At 48.2% G+C, this 18,129-nt stretch overlaps 1 protein-coding gene across 3 annotated transcripts in view; it reads right to left on the minus strand.

Moving 5' to 3' along the window:
• Positions 1-9,171, minus strand: part of LOC121329221 (MAP kinase-activated protein kinase 3-like) — a 17,684-nt gene extending 8,513 nt beyond the window's left edge. For 2 of the 3 annotated variants that reach the window (XM_041274699.1, XM_041274698.1), the window contains exons 1-2: positions 8,349-9,171; positions 594-733 (exon numbers count right to left, since the gene is read on the minus strand). In XM_041274699.1, coding sequence (XP_041130633.1) covers positions 594-733; positions 8,349-8,588 — 380 coding nt within the window. In that variant the 5' untranslated portion in view covers positions 8,589-9,171. Of the gene's footprint in view, positions 1-593; positions 734-2,491; positions 2,894-8,348 lie in introns of those variants that run through there. The other variant, XM_041274700.1, reaches the window with a different exon arrangement.
• Positions 9,172-18,129: the final 8,958 nt, after the last annotated feature.

The raw sequence follows: 18,129 nt of genomic DNA on the forward strand, positions 1-18,129 counted from the left end.
CTCTTGTGAAGAGGGGTGCGAAGGGTAAGGTGATTCTCTTGTGAAGGGGAGTGTAAGGTGACACTCTTGTGAAGGGGAGTGTAAGGTGACACTCTTGTGAAGGGGAGTGTAAGACTGTACCTGGGATACGCATGGGTAAAGGGGGGTGACACTGTACCTGGGATACGCATGGGTAAAGCTTGACACTCTGTGAAGGGGAGTGTAAGGTGACACTCTTGTGAAGGGGAGTGTAAGGTGACACTCTTGTGAAGGGGAGTGTAAGGTGACACTCTTGTGAAGGGGAGTGTAAGATGACACTCTTGTGAAGGGGAGTGTAAGATGACACTCTTGTGAAGGGGAGTGTAAGGTGACACTCTTGTGAAGGGGAGTGTAAGGTGACACTCTTGTGAAGGGGAGTGTAAGATGGCACTCTTGTGAAGGGGAGTGTAAGGTGACACTCTTGTGAAGGGGAGTGTAAGATGGCACTCTTGTGAAGGGGAGTGTAAGATGGCACTCTTGTGAAGGGGAGTGTAAGATGGCACTCTTGTGAAGGGGAGTGTAAGATGGCACTCTTGTGAAGGGGAGTGTAAGGTGACACTCCCCGCTGCACCTACCACTCCATGACGATGAGGAGGCACTTGTTGCCGTGGTGCATGTTTTCGTACAGGCTGATGATCCTCACCACGTGGGGCCCGCCGGACACTCTCCAGTGCAGCTCCACCTCGCGCCGAGCCTTCGGGCTGTCGTGCAGGATCTGCAGGGAGGGAGTGATTCAGAGACACGACACCAAAATGCACAGCATTTAACTTTGTATGGACTTGCAGATTTAATTACATTGTCTGGAAGGAACATCTCTTTAAATACATCTTGTTAAAAGTATGGAGTTCCATCCTCACAATATTTGTGTGCTTTTTCAGTTGTGAATATTAGTAAACGGTAACTAGTGTACAGTCTCTGTATTTTGGAAGGCTATTGGTTATGCTATGGAAGTCGAAATGTAACCATAATGTGAAACTCTTAAGGGCATATATTCAGCACAGCTATTTTTATGACCCGTGTGAAGCACTCTGACCCCTACTGGTGAGATGAGGTTACAGGCTCTGGTACGTGGCTCTTTTGTCCAGTGGTAAAGAGTCTCTCTTGGATTCTCTAGGACTGCCGGGTCGCACCCTGCCTCCCCCTCCAGCCCTTTACACTTTGAACAGCTCTAGAGTGAGGCAAGGGGAGATAGAAAGGGTTTCATATCTAGCAGAAGAGCAGCATCAGTATCGAAATTAAACATCCCACAGCTTGACTAATGAAGACTGCAGAACTGCCTTAACCTGTGTAAACGAAAGCCTGGTCACCCTTATAAAAGATTCCTGCAGCAAAAGCACAGCACAGTGTACTAAAGCACAGCGACCGCATGGTACAGCATGGGCAAGCATTGTAAACTATGTGGTAAACTGTGGTAAACACTTAGTTAAACCATGGGAAAACTGCAGATATACCATACAGAAATACAGAGGGAAAGGGTTATAAGGGTGCCCCCTTGAATATTAAGCAAAACCCTTTGCAGTAGAGCGTCAGTTTTCATTAGTTCCACTGGCTGAGACCTCCAGTCGTGTCCCCCCCCCTCCCCCTCCTTTTTTTTAGCTTCCCCACCCTAGATGAAGACATTTCCCCCAGGCACAGCTGTCTGCTCTTGCGGTCCTGTCGGTGTAATTGATGGGGGGCAACGAGAGGCAGATGGAGTACATTCTGTGTTCTAGGAATAGAATCAGGTTCTGAATTCCAGTGTCTCTCTACAGAGAATTCCTGGAAGCTACGTCGGCCTCTCCAGCCTTTACTGTGTCACCCGGCAAGGAGGCAGGACAGGAACAACCATGCATATTCCTACAGCGCCTTTCACCACAAGCATCCCAAAACGCTTCACAAACACACAAGAGAAAATGAACAATTAAACCATTCAATTTGCAGTGTGCAGGGTCACACTGTTACACACAATTTGTCACAGTAAACCTCTCTCCAGCTGACTCAGAGTGCATTATAAACCTTTGTAAGGGCCCTGTAAAGCTCAGGGAACACAAAGTTTGCTTTTCTAAAATTGTAACCCTTAGCTTTAGTCACTTTGTGGCTTGGAACTTGGTTTCAAGAAAGTAGATTTCAGGTCACTGCACGGCACACCAGGGGAGAGGTGGGGTTTGATACAGCAAAGCTGCTCAGACTAGGTCTCCCGGTGGTCTCCTGGAAGCAGGTTTCAAGCTGCTGTTCCTGAATGCGTAGCGTGGTGTTCCCTCAGCTTCATACTGCAGCAGCCCCTTCTCCAGCTCAGTGGGGCTGGCCTGCGGTCTGTCACTGATGGGTACACGGCACACCTGTTCCCTCAGCCTGATCCGATTAGCCAGGCATTACACTGCAAGAGATCCGCTGACAGGTCCCGGGAATTGGATTATCCAGGAGCAGAGTGCTGGTTTTGGGCAGTTATGTGTCTAGAACAGGATATCATCTTGTACGGTAACAAAATAAACACATGTAGTTTGGTGTTCCTTCTCATCGTTGATCTCTTCTGTTAAAATGTAAGATTGGGATTTCCAGAATGCGCTTCCCCTTCTTCTACTCCTACAGTGAAGACCTGAAAGCCCTGCTCTACATATTGTATTTGTTGATGGGCTTGATTTAAACACTGAGCTGTACACGTCCTTCTGGATTACTGCAAGTCATTACACGTTATTCCCTTGTGTGTCTTTTCGGTTTCCTGTGAGTAGCACAGCGATGAACACGCCGTACTGTGTTGAAGTGTAACACAGCTGATTAAAGTGTTGAAGACTGTGTCTCTTAGACTGATCCCATTGCTTTGAGCCTCCTCATTAAACCAGGACGGGTTTGTTGCTGTCTTGTTATGTCCAGACGTCCACCTGTTCCAATAGGAGCTTCCCTGTCGTTTCCCGAAGGCTCTGTCTCATCCTCTCATCTATTATAAAAGAGCACACTTTGTATGTTCCCTCTTTGCTGGCTCTCCTTGGGCTGTGTACCAGGTTGGGGTCAATTCCTTTAAAGAACTTGGAATTGGAATTGATTAAAAGAACTTGGAATTGGAATTGATCAAAAGAACTTGGAATTGGAATTGATCAAAAGAACTTGGAATTGGAATTGATCAAAAGAACTTGGAATTGGAATTGAAATTGATTTTAAAAAGGAATTGCCCCCCACCCTGGCTGTGTATTTGTAAATGCAACAGGGTTTTGTACAGCCAGATACTGTAAACTCATATGCAAAAAAAACCCAAAAGACTACCTGCACACATTGTATTATATTGAGGGGTTCAGGAGGTAACGCCGGGCGTTTACATGGGGCTACACACATCTTGTATAAATATAATATACCATAAGACTTAAGAAGGGCTCTGCTGATTGTGTCTCTTCCACTAACCCTGGTTCTCACAGCCCCTGTGTGGGGGTGTGAATGCCACAGACACCAGCAGACAGCGCTGATGCACCCACACTTTCCACTAGCCCTGACACCATGACCAGGCTGCTGCTGCTGATGCTGCTGCTGCTTCACAATGAGATTACAATAATCCATTGCTGCTCTGTAGCCCACACAGAACAGGGGAGCGGCATTGCCGTGAGAAAGGTCATTCTGTCAATGGGTGACAGCATTCTGCACACTGGGGTCACTCACAGAATCCTGTTTGAGGAACTGAATCATCAGGCCAATCCAACCAAACTGATACCTTTAGATCATAAGTGTACGTCTGGTATGATCTACAGAACAGACTACATAGACAAGCACTGCAAAGAACAGTGAGGTGTGCTAAAGTATATTAACAAACACAGCAAACCAGGGTAAACTCTGGGGAACGCACAGGACAACACAAGCATGGGGGAAACGGCAAAAATCCTGTGGCAAACTTATAAGAGTTGTGCCAGTCTGTGCCTATCAGAGTTCTTTATAACTCCTTGATCTGTACTATCCTGAGAGCAGCTCGCAGGTGACCTTCCCCCTGGTGCATTCCTCAAAGAACTGGTTCTTGCTTGACAACGTCTCGCTCGTGTTTTTAATAAAACGAATGTTATGACTCGGCGCAGCACATATAATGGAGCTATTTATAGAATAGGCACTTTAACCTAAAGTGTCAGAGTCTCTCCTTTCAAACACGCGTTTCCTGCCCGCAGCGGCCTGGTAGATGAGATTATGAAACAGTAATCTTGTCTTTCCAGACTTCGCTCTGGGCTGCGGTTGGGTCTGTGTTGCGTGCCACTTCTGTGCTCAACATTGTGTTGGGTATTTCCGTCAACACAATTATACTTGACTATTATTATTATTATTATTATTATTATTATTATTATTATTATAATTCATAATAATAATAATAATAATAATAATAATAATGTTTAGTTTATTTAGCAGATGCCTTTATCCAAGGTGACGCACAGAGGCTAGGGTGTTGAACTATGCATCAGCTGCAGAGTCACTTCCAGCAACGTCTCACCTGAAAGACGGAGCTCAAGGAGGTTCAGTGACTTGCTCAGGGTCACACAGGGACTCAGTGAGTGAGCCAACAAAGACTTTTTACAACCCCCTAAATGAAATGTCTGAGTCGTTCAGTTCTGGTTTGGAGTAAAGAGCTTTGAGAATCTAGCCCCAATGTGAAAACAAATGTAACTGAAGTAAAATATGACAGAGGTGTATTTATAGAGATGACGTGTGGTTTATAGTAGCATTCGTTTACCTTAGTAAATTAGTCATGCCTTATCACTACAGCACAGTGGAATCCTTACAAGAGTTCACCACTGTATTTCTGCATGGTATATTTGCAGTTTTCCGCCATGATTTTCCCATGGCTAAACTATGCATTTATCATAGTTTATCCTGGTTTGCCATGTTTATTAATATGCTTTATCCTACCTCTCTCTGTGATTTAGTACACTTTGCTATGCTTTTACTATAGGACACTTTTACAATGGAGACTGGGCTTGAATGGGTTAAAAAGCAGAACTTGAACCAGAGGATTTGTGAACTACGAAACACACAGAAACTGGAAGGACCAGCTGAGCCAGGTAGCATCAATCACCAAACTCACTGTGAGCCTCACTGCACCCAACCCCAGACACTCAACTGCTTCTGCCAAGCAACAACTTTCACTAAAGTCCATAGCTAGCTTCATATTACTGTTTGCACTAAAGTCACAGCTGACAGCATTCGTCAGTGTGCCACCTGCCTTTACCATAGTTTCGAAATATGCTTTACAAAACCTCTCTGTGCTTTACAGTGCTTGCCAATGCTTTACTACACCCTGCTATGCTATGATAAACTGTGGTATTCTAGTGCAAACGTGGCTGGAGTCCTTACTGCGACTTTCTAGATGTGTCTCCTTGCTACTCGTCTCAAATTGGCAAGAGCAAGCTGGCAGCTTTTTCTCGTGAGGGCACCAGCCACTGTGTGCCAGGAAGGGAGGAGGATAGCACCAATCTGCTGGACAGGCCCTCAGACATGTGTCCAGATACTTCTAGCCACAACACTAGCGGCACAGAGCCATTTCAGTTTCACTACAAACAAAAACCAAAAACATATGAGGCTGTACTTTTCTTGAGCTGAAACTGGAGCCCGTGTCAGATCCTGAATTCCACACTGGTGCAAAGGCATCAGTAGGACACGTCTTGACAAGGGTTCATTTGTGCCGGATCGCACTGGAGCCCAAATCCGGTACCTTTTTGTCTGACAGGTGAGAGTGTTCCGTAGTTCTTGTTTCCTCTCCTAGATGGGTGACATTCAGTTTGATTTTGCTTCGGTGCAAAGCGTGCTGTGGCATAAACACTTTGACGAATCTGAGCCAGCGCGTCTGCACAGGGGTGAGGGTGCTTGGCTGAGTATCTGAGTCCAGGAAGTCATTCAATTAGGTTTCCAGATGAAGTCACGGACTTCCTCCAAACATTGTGAATCATGGCTATAGCGCGTCCGGCCATCTATTAGGATATATATTAAATAATTAATTAAAAAGGAGCGTGGCAGGACCAGCAGACAGCTCTTCCATCTCCTTTATACTAAATAAACCTGGCAAGCTCATTCCCTTCACTCATATATTAATCTCATTTCATTTGGGGGGAGGGGCGTGCCTCTCTTGGTATAATCATTGTTGCATTCTTTGCAATGTGTTTAACTGATTGGGTTCATTCTTTGCAGTGTGTTTAACTGGTTGGGTTCATTCTTTGCAGTGTGTTTAACTGATTGGGTTCATTCTTTGCAATGTGTTTAACTGATTGGGTTCATTCTTTGCAATGTGTTTAACTGATTGGGTTCATTCTTTGCAATGTGTTTAACTGATTGGGTTCATTCTTTGCAATGTGTTTAACTGATTGGGTTCATTCTTTGCAGTGTGTTTAACTGATTGGGTTCGTTCATTGCAATGTGTTTAACTGATTGGGTTCGTTCTTTGCAGTGTGTTTAACTGAATGGGTTCATTCTTTTAGATAACCTCTCCTGGCTCTAGATAACCTCTACTTGCTCTAGATTTCCTCTCCTGGCTCTAGGTCACCGATCATGGCTTTAGATAGCCTCATCTTTCTTCTTATTAAAAAACAAATGCAACTTGAAATGTTCTTGGGTTTTCAAATGCTTCAATGTATTTTCTTTTTTTTTGGAGAAAACAATTTATGAAGGCAATATTCAGAAATTGTGGATTAACAAGCGTTACTGTATTTCCTAAATAAAACAATATTACCACCGCAGTGCCGGGAATGAAATCGCTTCCGAATCACTCCTCAGCACAGTGCAGGAAGCTGCCACATTGCAAGTGTCGGGCACAGCAGCGACAGCAGAACTCTATGGACCATAAAACACTGGTTCATTCTGCAAAACTAGAACAAGACAAACACGGTCTATATCTCAAGCTCTTTCAAGGAAGAAAGGTGTTTATTTTTTTTTTATTTTGTAACATTAACATGATTTTTCATGAACGGAGGAAATGCTTTGGAAACACGTCCATAGTTCTTGTGTCTGTGCGTAATGCTGCTGCACAGCCAGGACTCTGTACCCTATTTCTGAAACATGCCTCGGAGTGGTTTTGCTGATCAGCCAGTAATAATACTCTGAGATCATTCTAAGAAGATCAGATGTGTCGAGGTACTTATCTCAGCAGACACCTGCTCCAGCCATGGGCCACGCACAGCATTTCCAGGAAGCTGATGTGTGTGTGTGTGTGTGTGTGTGTGTGTGTGTGTGTGTGTGTGTGTGTGTGTGCGCGTCTGCACACTCACATCCTGGGCAGGCCTGTCACAGAGGAGGAAAGCACTGTAGACTCCACGCTGGGCAGGCCTGTCACAGAGGAGGAAAGCACTGTAGACTCCACGCTGGGCAGGCCTGTCACAGAGGAGGAAAGCACTGTAGACTCCACGCTGGGCAGGCCTGTCACAGAGGAGGAAAGCACTGTAGACTCCACGCTGGGCAGGCCTGTCACAGAGGAGGAAAGCACTGTAGACTCCACGCTGGGCAGGCCTGTCACAGAGGAGGAAAGCACTGTAGACTCCACGCTGGGCAGGCCTGTCACAGAGGAGGAAAGCACTGTAGACTCCACGCTGGGCAGGCCTGTCACAGAGGAGGAAAGCACTGTAGACTCCACGCTGGGCAGGCCTGTCACAGAGGAGGAAAGCACTGTAGACTCCACGCTGGGCAGGCCTGTCACAGAGGAGGAAAGCACTGTAGACTCCACGCTGGGCAGGCCTGTCACAGAGGAGGAAAGCACTGTAGACTCCACGCTGGGCAGGCCTGTCAGTCAGGTACATCGACTGGGGGACACTTCTTTATCCCTCAGCAGAATCTCGCTGTGTCCATTTCATTAAAACAAAGCACACTGTGTGATGATCCTGGTGAAGCTGCCCTGCCAGCAGTCCCTTAGCATCCACCTCCATGCACTTACAGTGAAAGAAGCGTTCCCTTTAACTGAATCTGGAGTTTCAGGGTGTTGCAAAAAGCAGCTGAACACATTGGCGACAACACCCTAGTTAAGAGAAACATTGTATACTGAAGACAATACCCTAGTTAAGAGAAACATTGTATATTGAAGACAATACCCTAGTTAAGAGAAACATTGTATACTAAAGACAATACCCTAGTTAAGAGAAACATTGTATATTGAAGACAATATCCTATTCAGGGAAACATTGTATAGACGTGTACTTACATATAGCTGTCTGTAACTCTGAATAATAACATTGGAGCTGTGTGTAAGTACACATGGCTTTACTAAGTACCTGCTATGTTGCAGTCACTTCATGTAAAGTGGTACGAACCCTTCAGGGTCTTATGCAAACAGCCCCTGGCTGGTAAGCATTGCCTTGGAGCCTGTAGAGCACACAGACAGTCTCATTCTCAGATGCACACTACCTTACCTTCAGCGCGCACTTCTCGCCGGTTTTCTTGCAGTAGCACTCCAGCACTTTGCCATTGATGCCCAGCCCCAGGACCTGGCTGGACACTCTGAAGTCGTCAGTGACAGCGTTCTTTTTGATCTCCAGTTTGGGGTAGGTGTGGAGGGGGAAATGCGTGGGGCTGGTCGCGGGCTCTGCGAGGGCTTTTCCACCTGCTTCGGTCTGGGTCGGGTTTTCTTGTGCGTTTCCATTGCGCAGCATGGTTGCGTTCGTGAGACCCGGTCACAGTGTCACGGGTCAACACCGGGCGAATTTAATTTGGGAAAGATGAAAAGGGCAGGCAGGTGAGATAATCCCGTAGAGTGCAGGTGACCAAGTTCAGAAATCCAAAAACTTAAAAAGCAGAACTATATACTGCCAAAGTCCCGTGTGTAAGCGTCTACATCAACGAAGCCAAGGATCCAGATACAATTCCCAACTTTTACTGATGGCTCCAACTTTTTTTTTTTTCTTTTTAGTAAATGATCAAGTACCCTTAGTAACCACAAAACTGCTTTGTTCCCACACTAAAAAAAAGTTTATTGTTCCTTGTGTGTGTGTGTAATATATATATATATATATATATATATATATATATATATATATATGTGTGTATATATAATTAGCTGAAAGCCCACTAGGTTGTATCCCCCAGATCCAGCTCCCCTTGCTCCGTTCATAGGAAGCGAAGCATAACCATTTGAAGCTGGCAATAGAATGCTCCGTGCTGCTCGGGTTCAGTTTCAGGAGGGCAGCGGTGACTCCGTGCCGCTCGGGTTCAGTTTCAGGAGGGCAGCGGTGACTCCGTGCCGCTCGGGTTCAGTTTCAGGAGGGCAGCGGTGACTCCGTGCCGCTCGGGTTCAGTTTCAGGAGGGCAGCGGTGACTCCGTGCCGCTCGGGTTCCCAGGAGGGCAGCGGTGACTCCGTGCCGCTCGGGTTCAGTTTCAGGAGGGCAGCGGTGACTCAGGAGGGCAGCGGTGACTCCGTGCCGCTCGGGTTCAGTTTCAGGAGGGCAGCGGTGACTCCGTGCCGCTCGGGTTCAGTTTCAGGAGGGCAGCGGTGACTCCGTGCCGCTCGGGTTCAGTTTCAGGAGGGCAGCGGTGACTCCGTGCCGCTCGGGTTCAGTTTCAGGAGGGCAGCGGTGACTCCGTGCCGCTCGGGTTCAGTTTCAGGAGGGCAGCGGTGACTCCGTGCCGCTCGGGTTCAGTTTCAGGAGGGCAGCGGTGACTCCGTGCCGCTCGGGTTCAGTTTCAGGAGGGCAGCGGTGACTCCGTGCCGCTCGGGTTCAGTTTCAGGAGGGCAGCGGTGACTCCGTGCCGCTCGGGTTCAGTTTCAGGAGGGCAGCGGTGACTCCGTGCCGCTCGGGTTCAGTTTCAGGAGGGCAGCGGTGACTCCGTGCCGCTCGGGTTCAGTTTCAGGAGGGCAGCGGTGACTCCGTGCCGCTCGGGTTCAGTTTCAGGAGGGCAGCGGTGACTCCGTGCCGCTCGGGTTCGGTTTCAGGAGGGCAGCGGTGACTCCGTGCCGCTCGGGTTCGGTTTCAGGAGGGCAGCGGTGACTCCGTGCCGCTCGGGTTCGGTTTCAGGAGGGCAGCGGTGACTCCGTGCCGCTCGGGTTCAGTTTCAGGAGGGCAGCGGTGACTCCGTGCCGCTCGGGTTCAGTTTCAGGAGGGCAGCGGTGACTCCGTGCCGCTCGGGTTCAGTTTCAGGAGGTCAGCGGTGACTCCGTGCCGCTCGGGTTCAGTTTCAGGAGGGCAGCGGTGACTCCGTGCCGCTCGGGTTCAGTTTCAGGAGGGCAGCGGTGACTCCGTGCCGCTCGGGTTCAGTTTCAGGAGGGCAGCGGTGACTCCGTGCCGCTCGGGTTCAGTTTCAGGAGGGCAGCGGTGACTCCGTGCCGCTCGGGTTCAGTTTCAGGAGGGCAGCGGTGACTCCGTGCCGCTCGGGTTCAGTTTCAGGAGGGCAGCGGTGACTCCGTGCCGCTCGGGTTCAGTTTCAGGAGGGCAGCGGTGACTCCGTGCCGCTCGGGTTCAGTTTCAGGAGGGCAGCGGTGACTCCGTGCCGCTCGGGTTCAGTTTCAGGAGGGCAGCGGTGACTCCGTGCCGCTCGGGTTCTTTCAGGAGGGCAGCGGCGACTCAGTTTCAGGAGGGCAGCGGTGACTCCGTGCCGCTCGACAGTTTCAGGAGGGCAGCGGTGACTCCGTGCCGCTCGGGTTCAGTTTCAGGAGGGCAGCGGTGACTCCGTGCCGCTCGGGTTCAGTTTCAGGAGGGCAGCGGCGACTCGGTTTAGTTTGTACTCAGTATGACAGTCAGTACACGTATCTTCTTGGCAGTTTAAATGCTTCCTTCCAGTCTAACTTGTTTTTTAAACACCTTTGTTCTTACTGGATGAGTATCGGATGAGTAACCAGATTAATAATAATAATAATAATAATAATACATTAAAAGGAGTTGGCATTCAGTAAGCGGCTGTTATTCATTACAATGTATTAGTGTTTCTTAAGAACGCTTTCTGTGCTTCACACATCATGCGCAATCTGCACGAAATATACGATCCTCTCACGTAAATATCAAATCTCTTTTTAGCAACAACAAAGGTACAGGCAACAAAAAAAACAATTAAACAAAACGTAAAAAAACCACCACCATACAGTCCGGTTGTGTGTGTTCAGGTCTTCTGTGCCATTGCAGTCCAGCCCCACGCTATCCAATGAGGTAAAGCCGGCACAGAGCGCTGCCCGGACAGCTCGGCTCACTTGCTAATGATTTCCAAAACACGTCACTGCTCCTCCAGGTCCACTCTCTCTCATACGCAGCTCTTAAAGACGCAGGCTGCCGAAGCAGAAGGGGCGTGAAAAGCAGCAACAGCTCCTGCGCTTCAGGCAGTGATCTGCCAAAGATCTTCCGGAAATGTGACTGCTTTATGTTTTTATTTTAATGAACGGTAATTACCTGTCTCTTCGTGGCATGGTGTTTATATTGCGACTCCCAGGCCCATTTCTTACAAACAGACGTACCCGCGCACTTCCCAGCAATTCAACAAGTGGAGTCCACTCGGGTTTGCTTGTTTATAATAGGGATGCTGTACAGTATACTGTAGTTGTGCAAACATGTCATTATTCCGATGTATGTATATATATATATATATATATATATATATATATATATATATATATATATATATATATATATATACACACACACACACACACACACACACACACACACACACACACACACACACACACACACACACACACACACACACACTCACACACACACACACACGCATTTCATGCTTCAATGTCAGCACTATACTCCTGATCAACTCCAGTAATCCTCACACCTGATGCTGTCTGGTTTTATGGGGTATATTCTGAACGTGTGCAATGGAAATACTGTGTGCGTGTTGGATAGTGCTTCGGTATTTTGGACTGCAGTGAAGTTCAGCGGGAGGTCAGCATGTTGATTCGGGTTCATAAAGTGCAGGATCCTGAAAGGTCAAGAAGGAGGGTCATTTGATTTGGTGTCAGATTTCGGTGACTCGCCTCAGTCACGTTGATGACATCATCTCATGTGAGGTGAGTCAGGAAATATATCCACCAGACTGATGAAAAGCGAATGGCACTTCATCACACTAAATGACACTCAGAATTCATTAAAAGACTTGAAGTACAAAAGTACAATTTTCTGACCTAACACACGTCACGTTTTGGTATGCGTACCACATTCTGATGATGCACCACTTTCTGGCCCTACATCGGCATCCAAATCTGAAGATTACCGATGTCGCAATTTGCCTCCCCATCAGAAATTGCTTACCCCTGTTTTATTGTACAATGTGGGGAAAAGATGGCAATAAATTCTGACGGGTCGTATTGTGGTGTCAGAAACTGCTACCCTTGTTTATACAATGAAAAAAGACGGAATACAGGACTGGTTACTAGTCTTTCAAATAGTTATTTTACAAATATGTAAAAGCAGAAGAAATGCCATCAACACATCTCTTTACGATTAGGAATGCACACTGCCCATGCTTTAGAAACAGAGACGATGAATTCCCCGTGTTTGAAAACAGTCAACAAACACGCTCACCACATCTTTACATTGCACTTCAATAATCTTAGGAAGGTAGCGTTACCCATGCTGCAAAAATACTCAGCAGTAATAATGTTATCCATTTATACTTTCTTAATAGCAACACATTTAAACCATTGAAGTCGAGACCTTTTTCTGACACAGTAAGCGGAAAACAAGGCGAGCAAGTGCAGAGCATGCACAGTACAAAAGAAGCAAATACTGATGAGAAGCAAAACACACAGGCTTCAAATTCTGATTGGTGGTTTAAACAAAAGAATCCTCAATCATGAACGTCGCCCTAAACTCTTGTCGCTGTGTTGCCATGAAAACTTTTTCAAACAAGACAATATTAATAAAGAAAATGATGGATTGCCTGGGGAAAAGAATGAACATAATAGAAGAACTAAAACAGTTTTTTTTAAGCATCTCGTAAAGTGCCATTCTCTGCAGCATTTCTCTCAGCACCTCTGAAAAGAATGTGCTTCCACACTGTGCTGCGAATGGCCTAGCTGCATGCGCAAGGTTTGATTCAATAGCTGATGCTTTCTTTGGTATGCACATGGAACACACAGTACATCCAGTATGTATTTAAATACTCTCCCGCTGTCACTAAACCAAGGACAACATGAAAGAAAAATAAGCCCAATAAAACAGTAAAAACTGTAAGTGCAAAGGCAGCTGTGGATTATATAAAAGACTGCCAGGCTGAGCAATTTAATTTCCTTTTACTGGGAAAAAGCATTTAGAAGAAATTACAAACGTACATTGTGTGCTGCACTGCTGCTGTGGAGTGTGACCCTTGGCAGGTGAGCAGCGAGGCTGGGAGCTCTGTAACTGCTCATGCTAGTGACCTGGGTGCAGTGGCTCTGCTCTCTTGAGGAGTGTGTGACCCCTGGCAGGTGAGCAGCGAGGCTGGGAGCTCTGTAACTGCTCATGCAAGTGACCTGGGTGCAGTGACTCTGCTGATGAGTGTGTGACCCCTGGCAGGTGAGCAGCGAGGCTGGGAGCTCTGAACTGCTCATGCAGTGACCTGGGTGCAGTGGCTCTGCTCTCTTGAGGAGTGTGTGACAGGTGAGCAGCGAGGCTGGGAGCTCTGTAACTGCTCATGCTAGTGACCTGGGTGCAGTGACTCTGCTCTCTTGAGGAGTGTGTGACCCCTGGCAGGTGAGCAGCGAGGCTGGGAGCTCTGTAACTGCTCATGCTAGTGACCTGGGTGCAGTGACTCTGCTCTCTTGAGGAGTGTGTGACCCCTGGCAGGTGAGCAGCGAGGCTGGGAGCTCTGTAACTGCTCATGCTAGTGACCTGGGTGCAGTGGCTCTGCTCTCTTGAGGAGTGTGTGACCCCTGGCAGGTGAGCAGCGAGGCTGGGAGCTCTGTAACTGCTCATGCTAGTGACCTGGGTGCAGTGGCTCTGCTCTCTTGAGGAGTGTGTGACCCCTGGCAGGTGAGCAGCGAGGCTGGGAGCTCTGTAACTGCTCATGCTAGTGACCTGGGTGCAGTGACTCTGCTCTCTTGAGGAGTGTGTGACCCCTGGCAGGTGAGCAGCGAGGCTGGGAGCTCTGTAACTGCTCATGCTAGTGACCTGGGTGCAGTGACTCTGCTCTCTTGAGGAGTGTGTGACCCCTGGCAGGTGAGCAGCGAGGCTGGGAGCTCTGTAACTGCTCATGCAAGTGACCTGGGTGCAGTGACTCTGCTCTCTTGAGGAGTGTGTGACCCCTGGCAGGTGAGCAGCGAGGCTGGGAGCTCTGTAACTGCTCATGCTAGTGACCTGGGTGCAGTGACTCTGCTCTCTTGAGGAGTGTGTGACCCCTGGCAGGTGAGCAGCGAGGCTGGGAGCTCTGTAACTGCTCATGCTAGTGACCTGGGTGCAGTGACTCTGCTCTCTTGAGGAGTGTGTGACCCCTGGCAGGTGAGCAGCGAGGCTGGGAGCTCTGTAACTGCTCATGCAAGTGACCTGGGTGCAGTGGCTCTGCTCTCTTGAGGAGTGTGTGACCCCTGGCAGGTGAGCAGCGAGGCTGGGAGCTCTGTAACTGCTCATGCAAGTGACCTGGGTGCAGTGACTCTGCTCTCTTGAGGAGTGTGTGACCCCTGGCAGGTGAGCAGCGAGGCTGGGAGCTCTGTAACTGCTCATGCTAGTGACCTGGGTGCAGTGACTCTGCTCTCTTGAGGAGTGTGTGACCCCTGGCAGGTGAGCAGCGAGGCTGGGAGCTCTGTAACTGCTCATGCTAGTGACCTGGGTGCAGTGACTCTGCTCTCTTGAGGAGTGTGTGACCCCTGGCAGGTGAGCAGCGAGGCTGGGAGCTCTGTAACTGCTCATGCTAGTGACCTGGGTGCAGTGACTCTGCTCTCTTGATGAGTGTGTGACCCCTGGCAGGTGAGCAGCGAGGCTGGGAGCTCTGTAACTGCTCATGCTAGTGACCTGGGTGCAGTGGCTCTGCTCTCTTGAGGAGTGTGTGACCCCTGGCAGGTGAGCAGCGAGGCTGGGAGCTCTGTAACTGCTCATGCAAGTGACCTGGGTGCAGTGACTCTGCTCTCTTGATAGTGTGTGACTGGCAGGTGAGCAGCGAGGCTGGGAGCTCTGTAACTGCTCATGCTAGTGACCTGGGTGCAGTGACTCTGCTCTCTTGACCCCTGGCAGGTGAGCAGCGAGGCTGGGAGCTCTGTAACTGCTCATGCTAGTGACCTGGGTGCAGTGGCTCTGCTCTCTTGAGGAGTGTGTGACCCCTGGCAGGTGAGCAGCGAGGCTGGGAGCTCTGTAACTGCTCATGCTAGTGACCTGGGTGCAGTGACTCTGCTCTCTTGATGAGTGTGTGACCCCTGGCAGGTGAGCAGCGAGGCTGGGACTCTGTAACTGCTCATGCTAGTGACCTGGGTGCAGTGACTCTGCTCTCTTGATGAGTGTGTGACCCCTGGCAGGTGAGCAGCGAGGCTGGGGGCTCTGTAACTGCTCATGCTAGTGACCTGGGTGCAGTGTCTCTGCTCTCTTGAGGAGTGTGTGACAGGTGAGCAGCGAGGCTGGGGGCTCTGTAACTGCTCATGCTAGTGACCTGGGTGCAGTGTCTCTGCTCTCTTGAGGAGTGTGTGACCCTGGCAGGTGAGCAGCGAGGCTGGGAGCTCTGTAACTGCTCATGCTAGTGACCTGGGTGCAGTGGCTCTGCTCTCTTGAGGAGTGTGTGACCCCTGGCAGGTGAGCAGCGAGGCTGGGAGCTCTGTAACTGCTCATGCTAGTGACCTGGGTGCAGTGACTCTGCTCTCTTGATGAGTGTGTGACCCCTGGCAGGTGAGCAGCGAGGCTGGGAGCTCTGCAACTGCTCATGCAAGTGACCTGGGTGCAGTGACTCTGCTCTCTTGATGAGTGTGTGACCCCTGGCAGGTGAGCAGCGAGGCTGGGAGCTCTGTAACTGCTCATGCAAGTGACCTGGGTGCAGTGGCTCTGCTCTCTTGAGGAGTGTGTGACCCCTGGCAGGTGAGCAGCGAGGCTGGGAGCTCTGTAACTGCTCATGCTAGTGACCTGGGTGCAGTGGCTCTGCTCTCTTGAGGAGTGTGTGACCCCTGGCAGGTGAGCAGCGAGGCTGGGAGCTCTGTAACTGCTCATGCTAGTGACCTGGGTGCAGTGGCTCTGCTCTCTTGAGGAGTGTGTTGTCGCTGGTTCACAAGCAGCCTCTGCCCGGTTACATTGTGCAGTAAAGACAGTTCTCTCGTACTACAGTCCACAGTACACAATTCCACATCTCTCTCATACTACAGTCCACAGTACACAATTCCACATCTCTCTCATACTACAGTCCACAGTACACAATTCCACATCTCTCTCGTACTGCAGTCCACAGTACACAATTCCACATCTCTCTCATACTACAGGACGTACTCTTCATGCATTGGTTTCCTGATAAATGGATTTCCTTTAGATCTGTGTTTCTTTCCAATCGCTGTGTCTCAGACAGGCAGCTTAGCAAAGCAGGCTGGTGTGCTTTATTCTTGTGCAGCCCAGTCTGTTACATTTTGCAGAACTAATTGATTTCCTGTAGTCAATTTGAATGTAATTTACAGTAAATCTCTCTCTCTCTCTCTCTCTCTCCCTCTCTCTCTCTCTCTCTCTCTCTCTCTCTCTCTCTCTCTATATATATATATATATATATATATATATATATATATATAGTAGTTAATTACATTTTCACCAGACGCATCCCCTGGCTAGAAACAGGATCCCTCCTAATTGTATGGTTGAAGACATAATTCAGATCTGGGAGAGATTCATTTATCTCAGGCTTGCTGAGACCAGAAACACCCCTTGAAAAACAAACAGGAGCAGCTAGCGAGAGGCAGTGTTCTCCAGTTACTCCTGCCATCACTGCAGCGGTATGGACTTCCATTACCTAATGGTGTTGCAATCTCAGCTATGAGCCGAGGACACTAACACATCTATCAGCTGAGCGACCAAACACACAAAACACATGGGTTCTTTTTGGGAAATCACTTAGATAGCAATTGCACAGCGATGCCCACACGTACTGCCCCCTCTTATTAATGTCAATATTGTTTCCCTGGGCTGCATGCAAGCAGAAGCGATTGCAAGATATTAGCAGGTGGTGTACAGCACATGCAAGCACCTCCTCTGTTCCACTGTTCTTGGGAATCCTCATACCCCACATGCTGGTGTGTGTTAAGTGTTAAATCTTATCAAGCTATTGTTCAGATTGTAGAAAAAGAATAAGAACAAAAACAAACCATTTTCTGAAAAGCATGTGCAATTTGTTTATGTATATATATATATTGCCATAGGCTATAGGCTTTGGCAAGTCAGAAAAAAAACATCAAGAATACAGTTGATAAAATAAAACTAGTAAACATTTTTTATCAATGTCGGATGCTATGAGAATATTATTAAATCATGTAAAGTAGAATTTTCTTTGAATAAATAATTATACAGATTTGGCAAACAGATTAGCTTTTAATAGCCCGAGATGATTTTAAACATGTATGGCATAAATATTTCAATACTACTGCATTTTCTTTTTGTTGGCTTTACATTCCTGGTGAGCGTGTGTTTCGGAGCTCTTTTCTGTACGTTTCGATCTCCTTGTGCAGTATCGTTTTGTGTAACGCAGTGAAGTGCCATCACAGAAAATCATCAGGATGTGCAGGGTTAAAAATAACTCCTTTATGATCAGCTGCCACAGCACAGGCTGCCAAGCTGCTGTGAAATCCGATCCCTGAAGGAAAAGGTGACCCTTCACAGAGCACTGCAACAAACAGCTAGCTTCAGCATGGAGCATGCTTACCGCCCAGCACCTAGACAAACACACACTCGCACAACAAAACACAGCGCACATGAACACAACAATACAGTCAAACCAGTGCATTTGTGTATTCTTAATAGAAAATCGACATTACAGGCTAGAGCAGCACTGGGCTGTAATGGACGGGTTCTGTGTTGGTTTGTTTGTGTTAGTAGTCGAGGGCACAAATAAGAGCCACTCCACGCTTGATCCAGTGCCACTGAGATTGCTCGGTTGGCAGCTCCACGGCAATGACATAGTTAGTGGAATGACCAGTCGTTGAAAGAGTCCCTGCAACCGAATATACATTAATTAACAGGAGGGATCTCTCATTCTCTGTCTGGGAGTACTGTGTATAGAAGGGTCAAGTGAAGCAACAGAAGAGGACATCTCTAACAAGGAAAAGCAGGGTA

This window comes from Polyodon spathula, chromosome 16 (assembly GCF_017654505.1).
Source record: "Polyodon spathula isolate WHYD16114869_AA chromosome 16, ASM1765450v1, whole genome shotgun sequence".
Taxonomy (NCBI): Eukaryota; Metazoa; Chordata; class Actinopteri; order Acipenseriformes; family Polyodontidae; genus Polyodon; species Polyodon spathula.